Here is an 11,607-nt window from a genome sequence, read left to right as displayed (position 1 = left end):
AATAGACATAAATTAGGCCTAAGCCTTGTATTTGACCAACAGATTTTTTAAAATCTTCTGTCATACTATTGCTTACATTGAGCGAAATCTGTGTCCTTGAAATCACTTCATATAGACTATACAGTCCATGAGAGTGTCTAACACTTTTAACAGTATTTTAATAGTCAATTATTCTGCAGGCCTTTCTGGAATTTCTGACTGTTAAAAATGTCAAATGTCTCATTCAACGTGTCAAAATGAAGAGACGCGCTGATAACATGTACCGTATGTTATGTGGAGTAAACAGGCAGTCAGCACAGTGTAAATATTAAGGTTGTTTTAACTTAATTAAAATGGTAAAATTATGAGTATTAAACAAGCTTTCAAAATGAAGACAGTGGTATTTAATGTAACTGACAGAACCATCGTATTGACATGCTTTTTTTTTTTTTTAATCATATTTCTAAGTTTAATGTGCTGGCTAGAATTTATTAACATAGTCATTAAGTCCACACATAGTTGGGGTTTTCCCATTATCACTACATTTTCATTAAACGAATATGCTAACAGTTCATTTTACAACATTAGTAGCTAATATATGATGGTTTCTATATAGTGCGTTTAAGACTATAGTTAGCAACTCTCGGTCAAATCGACTATGTTTACTTTGTTGTCCTATTCAATGCATCACAATTGTCTTTGTTAAACAAATAAAAATTGATTCACATTTAGTACTCACAATCTGATTGTTGTTCATCTTCAATGTTGCCCGAAAAAATGTAGTCATTGGTCCTCTAATTCGGTAGGTGGCGCCGTCACAAAAAACTAGTGTCCTAGAAATGCTGTCCTAGGACTGCGGTTCTCCAATTCGGTAGGTGGCGCTGTCACTAAAACCTAGTGTCCTAGAAATGCGGTCCTAGGATTGTAGTTCTCCAATTCGTTAGGTGGCGCTGTCACAAAAAAACTAGGGTCTTGGAAATGTGGTCCTAGGACTGCGTTCTTGAAAATGCAGCCTCCAGTATTGTAGGATCATGTTACTCTGTTCTGACCTAGCAGCCGGCACTTCACCTAATAGGCCTGTAGGTGGCACTTGGACATCGTTTAACCAACTATGATCGTTTAATCAAATGGGAAATCAATGCAAAATGCACTACATGAGCGAGAATAAATTGAACACTACTTACCATTAATGCGACTTCCAAACATGCAAACTTGTTTGTCTGGAAAGGACGATATTCGTCGTCTTTTTTTTCTTTTAGCCATTTCACCTTGGTTTTTTTTTTTTTGGTTTTTTTTAATTGAACAGACTTGCTATGAAGTTTTCAACCGATTTACGAATTTAACAGGGAATCCACATTGTCCAGTGAAATTTGAGCTTGTTGTGCCACAGGTTGGTGTATAAATCATAAACGGGCATCGATTATGAATTATGTAATATTTAAAAATATGGATTATGTAGAGTTTTAATTGAATTGACACACTAACTTCCGTGATTGTTTTTATTGAAATTTTTTCCCGCCATTGAGCCGTAGGCAGTCACTGAAAGAGCCCTCTTTCAGGTTCCCAACCCATGCTGTATAGTGTACATCTGAGAAGATCAATCTTTAAATGGTGCATGACTCCAGAAATGCACGACCACATCTGGCCTCTCTTGTTATGCTCTTCTACTAGAAAACGATGCATGCATAAGAAGTTTGATAAATTATTAATGATAATGTATATACCCATCTAATGAGCTTAAAATGTATGACGGATGTAAATAATTGCCCACAAAATAAAATCGTACACACCTGAGTCATTTCATTTATGAACTGAACACTAAAATTGTCTTAGTCATACAGCTGCTGGAAAGCATGATAAAAGGATGACTAAAATCAAAAATGGATGAGCACAACAAGCACAACAGCACCAACAACAAAGCGAGAAGAATCTAGAAGTAGGCCCAGGGTTCAACTCTATGGACTGGGGCTGATTTCCTTCTAGCCCAGACTGTAGATACATGCAGACTATCAGTGACAGTCCCGCCAGGTGATTCACACAGAGTGAAATGCCACCTGGATTTGATCTCCATCAGTAACAAGTCATCAGCAGTGACTGAGCAGGTACATGAACATGAAAACGAACAAGGTGGATTATTTACTCATTAATCAATTTTCTCCACCTTTCCATCCATCCATTTTCCATACCGCTTATCCTACACAAGGTCGTGGGAAGCCCGGAGCCTATCCCTGGGAATTCGGGGCACAAGGCAGGGGCACACCCTGGATGGGGTGCCAACCCATCGCAGGGCACAATCTCACACACACACACATTCACACACCCTTTCACATAGTACAGACACTTTAGAGATGCCACTCAGCCTACAACACATGTCTTTGGATTGGGGAGGAAACCGGAGTACCCGGAGGAAAACCCGGAAGCACGGGGAGAACACACAGGGCGGAGGCGGGAATCGAGCCCCCAACACTGGAGGTGTTCTGTAATACATATGTTTAATTCAATTAAATAAAATTCATGTTTTATTACTGTTTTCTTATTACTGTTTGTCTATACGGTATAATGTTGCTTTGGCAACATTGTTAAAACAGTCATGCCAATAAAGCACACTTGGAACTTGAACCTGCAGCCCAGCCCTTTCTTTCTTAAAACCTAAGCAGGACACATATTGTACGTAGTTATACCAACGAGAGCTGGATTGATGGTGCTTTAAACATGATAAACCACTTTTTTAATTCCAACATCAATTACACCTCAATAGCATGATCATGCCACAAGATGGCTACATTTTGCAGCTTCTAGGTCTAAACCCATGGAGTACAGACACGTCGTTATGTCACGCTCAACTAACTCACATTATCCAGCCTCAGACTGGGAAAACCCAAAGAAAAACCCCTCTGAAATCCAGGAAGGTGAGTTCCACATCTGATGACAAATCAACTCAGCTGATCAACAGTGAACAAACTAGCACTCCGTCTTGACTTTTAAATGAGTTCACCATCTTTCCAATACAACCTTTCTCCTAATCTGTGCGATAAAGTGTTTTTGACAATAAAACCGTATTCAATATAAGTTTTACAAGAGAAATAAGCAAATAGATAAAGTTAGTTAGATAAAGTGATCTTTTTTTTGTTAGAAATAAAAACTATCTTTGAGATAGATTCTCAGATCTCAATTCTTCAGGTACCTGCAGTGGTGCCATCTACCACGTCTACACCCTAAACTGGCGGATACCCTTGAGGTGGTGCTTGCTGCTTTTAAAAATGTACATTGTTTTTACTGGACTCCCTCTAGATTGGTTTAAAAGTATCTGCTGGAGTACCTATAAGCTGGAGAAGTCAGTTGGAGGATGGTGACATGACGCATGCTTTTTGGTACCCATCCATCCATATTTTATACCACTTATCCTACTGGGTCGCAGGGAACCTGGAGCCTATCCCAGGGAGCATTGGGCACAAAGCAGGGTACAATCCATCACAGAGCACAATCACATACACATTCACACACCCATTCATACATTCCGGACACTTTGGACATGTCTTTGGAGTACCCGGGGGAAACCCTTGCAACACGGGGAGAACATGCAAACTCCACACACACAGGACAACCCTGGAGGTGTGACGCGAACGTGCTAACCACTAAGCCACCGAGCACCCATGCTTTTTGGTATTGCACTAAAATTCAAGAATTTTGTCTGAGAGTCCAGGATTTCATTTGTGAGGTCTTGGACACTCAGACTACATTCTGCCCCAGATTATGTATGTTGGCTGCTGGGTCAGTTATTAAAATAAATGAAAAATATATAAAAAGCTGGGTCCAAACTAGCGTAATGATTGGCCGAGGGTGGAAATCAAAGGCGTCCCCTTATTTCAGGAGTGGTTGGCTGAATTGGGCAGGGTGGCAGCATACAGTACGAGATGTCTTATGGACAGCTGGGTAGACCTGGGGTATATAGTGGGAAATTGGGCGAGGCCTCGGGTTGAGGTCCATTTCTAGAAAGGCAAGTTTGCGCATGCCGCTTCTTGTGTTCTGTTTACGTAGGTGCTGTTAATTATTTCTGTGTATTTGACTTTGACCACAGTGTTGCTCATTGAGGGGGGGTTAGGGTGGGGTACAGGGAGGGAGTCGGGGATTTAACGCGGTTCACTGGGTTGAAACGGATTCTTTCTTTTGCTCATTTTTGTTATGCACTACATCTGTTTGAAGCAGTAAGAAGTTTCAATATAAAATAAAAGGCTATCCTGACAGAAGACCCTTTACATGAATATAATTCGTAAAGGAAACCTTTTATTCTTTGAGTCCGTTCCATTTGAAACTGTTCTGTTGTGTGAGTTCAAGGTGCTCCAAAACCAGTGTCCAAAATTTAGTTGAACAGCTGGTATGCATTTAACTTTCAGCAATAATACATGTGGACGGGCTTTCTGGCTCGGTACTTGTACTCTGCACGGTGGCAATAAAGTCGAATCGAATCGAATCTAAAACTAAACAAAAAGTATGTGCACAACAGAGCGGAGAGGTGCACCAGAGTCTGAGCATGCACCAGTGTCCTGCAGACAGACTGCAGGACACAATAAGCTTAAATAACGGCATTCTTGTCTGCACGCACGATGCATTGCTTTATAATGGACATGTGAATACGTGGATGTATTTTTGCTGTTTCAGCAGGTGTGCAGCATAGCCGAACTGTGCTTTGTGGAACAGAGAAGATGAAGTGGTGGTTTCTGTGGCAAGTATGAGAGCATGTGACATTAAACTGACGACCAACAAAGAACTCACATCGCCACGAAGTGTAAAACGAGTCTGCGAACTGAAATAATTCTTTCGAAAACGATGCTCATATTTCACTTTAACTCTGCGATGTCTACAGGGCCTTTTACTCATCTCTCCAATACCTGTATAGTTTATTGGAGCAGGTTATCGTTAGTCGTTGACATCAACACCGAGCGCCGATCAGTTTGTAGTCTCGTTCAGTTCGATTCTATGCAAATGCACATTAAATACACGTTCAGGGCTATACTATTACTTTTAATACTGATCACTGTATTGTGTTAAGTAAGGAATAAAACAAGACAGATGCTGTTGTAAAAATAATACACAATTGGGAGGGGGGGGGTCGATGTGGCTCGACGCACAAGTGGAGTACTGCTACCTCCACGACATGCATTATTTTGATATAAAAGCACGGTCTGGAGTGTGTTATTGTTACAGCACAGCAAACTGCCAACGATTACAACTTTTAGATTAGATTAGTGGTTAGATTTAATGTTGTGGAATGCCTGAGAGACAAGTTCCTGTTATCACGTGTCAGAGCCGTGATAAACAGTCATTCGCTCACCACTGATTTGTCATGTTGCATGCTTCAGTGTCATCATATTGCAGATTTTATGAGGGGGGGGGATCTATACTGAGCTATAAAATCAAGACTGAATTACAGGAAGTCATGACACAATACTAAAAGTCATATCTTGTCTGTGATCATCATCCAAAGCAATTGAGTTGTTAGGGACTGGCGTGATTGGCAGGAGTTTGTAGAGAAGAAGTACCAGAGCATTAAAGGAGCACACTTACTGCCTCTTGCAGATGTGAAGTCTTATGACAGTGACACATTAGAGATAGAGAGTACTTTATTGATCCCCAAGGGGAAATTTAGTAACGTGTTATTAGGAATTCGAGTCATTAGAGTGTAATTTAGAAGTGTGAATTGCGTCGTTAAAGAAATAATCCCTGGTGAAGAGCTAAATTGGTTCAAGTATTTCAGAAATTCTTCATCAGCAATGCTACTGTACATTCGCACGCTGGTCATGCTGGGCTCTACAGCCGTGCTCTATAGAAGTTTGGCTCCTACATGCCACCATACAGACTGATTTTTGCTAAAGAGACAGTCTCGCAGTAGTCTTTATGCCCTTTTTCATAGATGGCAAAGATGTATTTCTTGTCATCTTTGAGAGATGTTAAACAGGAATAACCACTTGGCCCTTCCCAGATCTGAAAAGTATTCTTTTCCCATGAGTTCCCATCAGTCAGAGACCAGCGCAGAGTCAGATTCACCCCTGAAGGACAGAAACGACAGGAGAACATTAGAAAATGATGTTTCTTTCTGAAACGGTATCCATCCTGTCATATACCGTCTTATTTAGAAGTATTCAAACTATGAGGTCACATGGTTTGATAACACAACTTCCTTTTTTTTTACCTTTTAATACTGAACTGATCTGAAATGGTAAATGTTACACCTGCCTGTACTGTTTAAATGAGTACCAATTTACAATCATGTTGGAAAGTCATCCAGACCTTTGCTTTCTGTTTTTTTTTTTTTTTGTTTAACCGACACCATGCTACCTATCTTTAATCAATCCTGCTGAATAATACGGCAAAGATTACAATTTGTGCTTCGCTTTCGCAGTTTCCAAACAGCAGCTGGGCACAGTGAGAGGTTTTTCCTTGCACACCTCATTATTAAACTCTAATACAGCTGGAGCAGGTGTGTCACAAGCACAACCACGTAGATCCACGTCCCATAACATTTTAAACCCTCCTCACTCACTCTTCTCGGAGTTGGCCGGGTTGCTGAAGAACAGCACGTCCTCCTTCTGCAGAGCTCCAGCCGCCACTACGGGATCCACCAGCGTGTGGTCGAACTTCAGCTCCTCCACGGGCAGAGTCTCTCCTCCGTCCAGGCTGCGCACCACCATCCTGCAGCGGCAGTGGTAGTTGTTCTGGTTCCGCACGTTGATCGCGATGCTGCCGTCCTGCAGCTCCACCGGCTGGGGGTGAGAGCGACGTCAGTGTGGTAGAAAGAAAATAAGATATACAACAGCTACAAATCAGGGAGGAAAAAAAGCTATCAAGTGCTTTCTCCAAAAAAAAACACTTCCCCCAAAACTACTTGACATGGCACTCAGCGGGAGGCTCTATCTACCCTCTTCTGCATACATGAGCTCACAGATGCCCACAAATGGCTAGTGTGCCTCCATCACCGACAGGAGAAAGACAGTATGCCCCTGCCACTCAAACAAACATGGCCAAATTTGTTCTTGGCCAAAGACAGCTGTGTTAGAAATTTGCGATCTACACATGAATGCTTTTTGGTTGTGCCACTGCGGAAACCCAATCCTAATATAGCTTTAGACAAATCAGAAAATAGTTCCTTTATGTGCAAGAATAAGCCAGAGTGGCAACAAACAGCCTGCTTAGACAATCAGGACAAAATCTCAAGTGGAAACGAAACTCAACAGTGTACAGAGGAAATAACAGTATGAAGAGAACAAGTGAGATTAGTAGAGGAACTCGGGTCAAAAATCCTTGTGTCAGCGTGTACTGGAGCTAATCACAAATCATAACATTAGCAGAGTTTGAATAAAGAGGTGATGTCTTTCACGTACGAATATGATTCGGTTGTTTACTTCCACAAGTAAGCGAGGACATTTCGGCGGAACAAAGAATCAATTTCTCCGAGTAGCACAAGTAATAAAGGTGTTTTTTCCCCTTTGTATCCATTCTATTATCGTTGTCACGGTTGCTGTTAGTCTTTGGGCCTATCGAATCCAAAAACAGATCATGCGTTAGAAATTGTCTATTACCTGACATTCATCAGGGTTGAAGTCCTGGCTCTGTTTGGGCTGGTTATAAGGGACGCTCTTCAGTGAGCCTCCGTTCCTCCACGTGCGCCCGTGATCGTCGCTCAGGATACAGAAAACCCCGTCGCCCTCGATAGTGCCGTGACCACACACCACCAAACGGCCCTTCGCAGGTGGGTGGCGTTTCTGTTGGTGTTAATACAAAACAGCAGAGATTTTTCATTACCGTTCGTCAGACGTTTGTTCTGTAAGGAATGTATACAGATAAACACTGACACGAAACCATCCAAAAAAAAAAATACACAGGTTTAGAGATGGTACCTGAATGCCAAATCCTGGCCCTGGGATGAAGCTCTTGACCCCAAGATGGACAGAGAGATTGCGAGGAGCGCTCCAGGTCACGCCATCATCCAGACTCTCCACTAACATGGTGCTAGAAGGGCTGCATTGGTATCGGTAGAAGCACAGAGAATAGATCAGCATCAGGGATCCCGTTTCTTCATCCACAACGACAGAGCCCAAGTTTGAGCCATCAGTGTGAATCCCATCGTCCACTATGAAGGTAGTAGGAGACCACGTAGCTCCTAGCGCAAAAGAGGTGATCAATGCAGGTCAGCCGCTCTGTATGTGCAACAGAAGCCGTACAGGGTAAATCTAACACACCTTTGTCTGTTGAGCGTCGCATGGCTATAAATTTGGCCTCCATGTCAGTTGAGGATGTCTTTCGAGCCTCTGCAAACGCCACCAAATGTCCACGGGGGGTGAAGCTCAGCAGGGGAATCCGGTATGTGTGCACCTTCCCGGCCCCGCCGCCAACCCACAGCAACTGCTCCTCAGTAATAATAGGATTGATCTGATAGAGAACGAGAGGGCAAATTAAAGAAGAAAAAGAAAAATTCCAAAAAAACTAAATCTCTCTCTGTTTCTGTAAAGCTGCTTTGAGACACTGTCCATTGTAAAATGCACAATACAAATAAAATTGAACTGAATTGAATCTTTTGAGTTACACGCACCTGCTTCAACAATCAAGCCTATTTCTGCGTGTAGTTTTTCTCACTGAATTGCAACTTAAAGTCAATGTAAAACAGAATACTGTGTTTCTTTAACGTGACACTTTCAGGTATGAAATAACGTCTGGGTAGACCTGGGTTTTATCCTTCAGATTATACCACACAGCTGATTTTGACTGAGTATTTATTTATTTTTTTTTTTTATAACATCAGCTCTGACAGTAATTACAGCTGCAAAGCAAAATACAGGTGTATATTAATGCATTCTCATACGTTATCGTTTCTATGGTAACAGCTAACACGGTGTTTTGTATACAAAAATCCAAAATGGGTTATATATCTGACATATATGTCAGACGCTCCATATTATCAAAGGCTAATAAAAATCTGATTAAAAAACGGACGAAGATATAATTGCTGATATGATGAGGTTTTTTTTTTTTTTTAATATAAGGAGACGTTTATTTAACATCTGTAGAAGGAGTCTCTAGTGTCAGAGCTTTGTAAGAGTCGGTACGTTTTCCACCACGGCAAAGTCTTCAGGACAGATGGCTACCAGTAACAACAGGAACTTGTTTTTAAGACATTCGACAACATTAACTATAACTATAATCTGATTTAAAATAAATAAATAAATAAATAAATAATAGGGTGGTAACAGTAACCCTGCTTCGCACCATCCCACATGAAACAACCCCACTATTGATTATTTTCCTATAACAGCACTCTTAAGTGCTTAATTCCTTACAAACGTTATATTATTATATTATAATATTGTGTAGGTCCTTTTTCTGCCACCAAAACATCTCTGACCTGTCAAGGCATGGACTCCGGAAGACCTCTGAAGGTCTGCTGGCACCATTACTGGTGTATCTGGCACCAAGAACGGGACCCAAAGTTTCCCAGCAGAAGTTTTCCCAGAGCATCACACTGCCTACTGTTTTCTTTCTATAGTGCATCCTGGTGCCTGTCCACATGATGTAAAAGAAAGCGTGATTCATCAGACCAGGCCAGCTTCTTCCATTGCTCCATGGTCCAGTTCTAATGCTCACGTACCCATTGTGGACAGGGGTCAGCATGGGCACAAACTCGCATGAACTTTACAGTAGCTCTTCTGTGGGGTCGGAACAGACGGGCTAGCCTTCATGCCACACACGCATCAGTGAGCCTTGGGCACAGATAACCGTGTCACTGGTTCACCGGTTGTCCTTCCTTGGACCGCTTTTGTTAGGTACTAACCATTGCATACCGAGAACACCCCACAAAACCCTACGCTTTAGAAATACTTTGACCCAGTCGTCTAGCCATCACAATCTTTCCCTTGTCAAAGTCACTCAGATCCTTACGCTTTCCCATTTTTCCTGCTTCCAACACGTCAACTTCGAGAACTGACTGTTCGCTTGCAGCCTAATAAATATATCCCACCCCATGAGAGGTGAAATTGTAACGAGATTATCAATGTTAATGTTATATGGCTGATCGGTGTATACTCATCTCCTTTTCTGCATGTACATAAAAATGTTAACATGTTTACAGCTGGGTAAAAAGCCATTATATGACATAAAGAATTTTGACCTGTAAGTAACTCATACAAAACGGTTGACTCCCTCGCGATCTGGCAACCCTACAGCTGGTAGCTCACACTAAAGCAGTTGAATACTGTTTTGTTTTGTTTGTTGTTGTTTTAAATCAGAAATTGTCCATCGTATGTAAATAATAACAACACGGAAACGTGGTCCCTTTCCTGCTACAGGAAGTTAACAACACACGCTCTTCACAACAAATGTACATTCGGTAAAGTTTGATCGAAATGACAGGAATTAAAAGTCGTAAATGTATTTATTTTGTACCTTGTCATCGTCTGCGACGGCAAAACAACCCCAAAGAATCCAACAGCACCAGCACACGGAGAGCTTCATATCTGAAAATACATGACTGAAAGGTCGAGCAAAGAAACTTCACTGCTTTATGACACCGTGAAACAAAAATCCCGCAGGAACACGGATACACACCGTGTATGAAAATGAAAGGAGAACAGACTTCACCTTCAGTACACACCTGAATGCAGTGAGAGGTCAGTGCCGCTGGGGGGCACTGTTTCACACACACATCCACATGGTGAAGCTGTCCTAGTTCACCTTTTCCTAACTAACTATTGTCATTAAAGGAAAAGTTCACTCTGATGCACATGAAATACGTTTTGAATGAAATATCTGTGATGTTAGTGATTCTGGTGCTAAATTCGTGTATTTTCTGTGAGAAGTCACCGTCTGTGTGTGGTGCTGACGTCACAGGTGGACACCGTTATCGCTGGTGCAGTTACAATCGAGTTTAAGAGGAGAGACACGGGCAGGTTTCACTGTTAGCTCCTAAAAACAAAAGAGCTAGCACTTCTTTTGCTGCTCACCAAATTCCTGAAAAAAAAGCGATGTTCAATATCATATTATCGAGAAATCAGACGGAGAAGCAGCGGAGACTTTCTGGAATACGATCCAACTACACGCTTGTACTACAAATGAGGAGGTGAAAGAGCTGGACTGAATAAAGTGCTGCTGCATCGCTTTCTTTAAGCCATCCATCCATCCATCTTCTATACCGCTTATTCTACAGGGTCATGGGAAACCTAGAGCCTATCCCAGGGAGCATCGGGTACAAGGTGGGGGACACCCTGGACGGGGTGCCAATCCATCACAGGGCACAATCACACACATTTGTACACTATGGACACTTTGGACATGCAAATCAGCCTACTATGCATGTCTTTGGACTGGGGGAGGAAATCGGAGTACCCGGAGATAACCCCCGCAGCACGGGGATAACATGCAAACTCCACACACACAGGGCCACAATGGGAATCGAATCCCCGACGCTGGAGGTGTGAGGTGAACGTGCTAACCACAAAGTCACCATGTAGTCACACAGCATTGTGGGAAATGCAGGAAACCATTAACTAAAGTGAAAATAGACGGACACACCAACCAGAAACTCGAACTCTGACTTTTATTATAAAAATAAATCCTGGATGCAGTTGAAGGTCACATGTT

At 42.0% G+C, this 11,607-nt stretch overlaps 1 protein-coding gene across 1 annotated transcript; it reads right to left on the bottom strand.

The window, feature by feature from the left end:
* Positions 1-5,582: 5,582 nt before the first annotated feature.
* LOC108272741 (sialidase-1) lies at positions 5,583-10,628 on the bottom strand. Its single transcript, XM_017481423.3, has 6 exons — positions 10,414-10,628; positions 8,217-8,406; positions 7,875-8,137; positions 7,557-7,739; positions 6,521-6,740; positions 5,583-6,026 (listed from the first exon to the last, which is right to left on the bottom strand). The coding sequence occupies exons 1-6, from the start codon at positions 10,480-10,482 to the stop codon at positions 5,818-5,820; spliced, it is 1,134 nt and encodes a 377-aa protein (XP_017336912.1). The 5' UTR covers positions 10,483-10,628; the 3' UTR covers positions 5,583-5,817.
* Between the last annotated feature and the right edge of the window lie 979 nt (positions 10,629-11,607).

Source organism: Ictalurus punctatus, chromosome 12, assembly GCF_001660625.3.
Source record: "Ictalurus punctatus breed USDA103 chromosome 12, Coco_2.0, whole genome shotgun sequence".
Taxonomy (NCBI): Eukaryota; Metazoa; Chordata; class Actinopteri; order Siluriformes; family Ictaluridae; genus Ictalurus; species Ictalurus punctatus.
The sequence above is the reverse complement of the archived record's forward strand: the minus strand, read 5'-3'. Positions and strand labels throughout refer to the sequence as shown.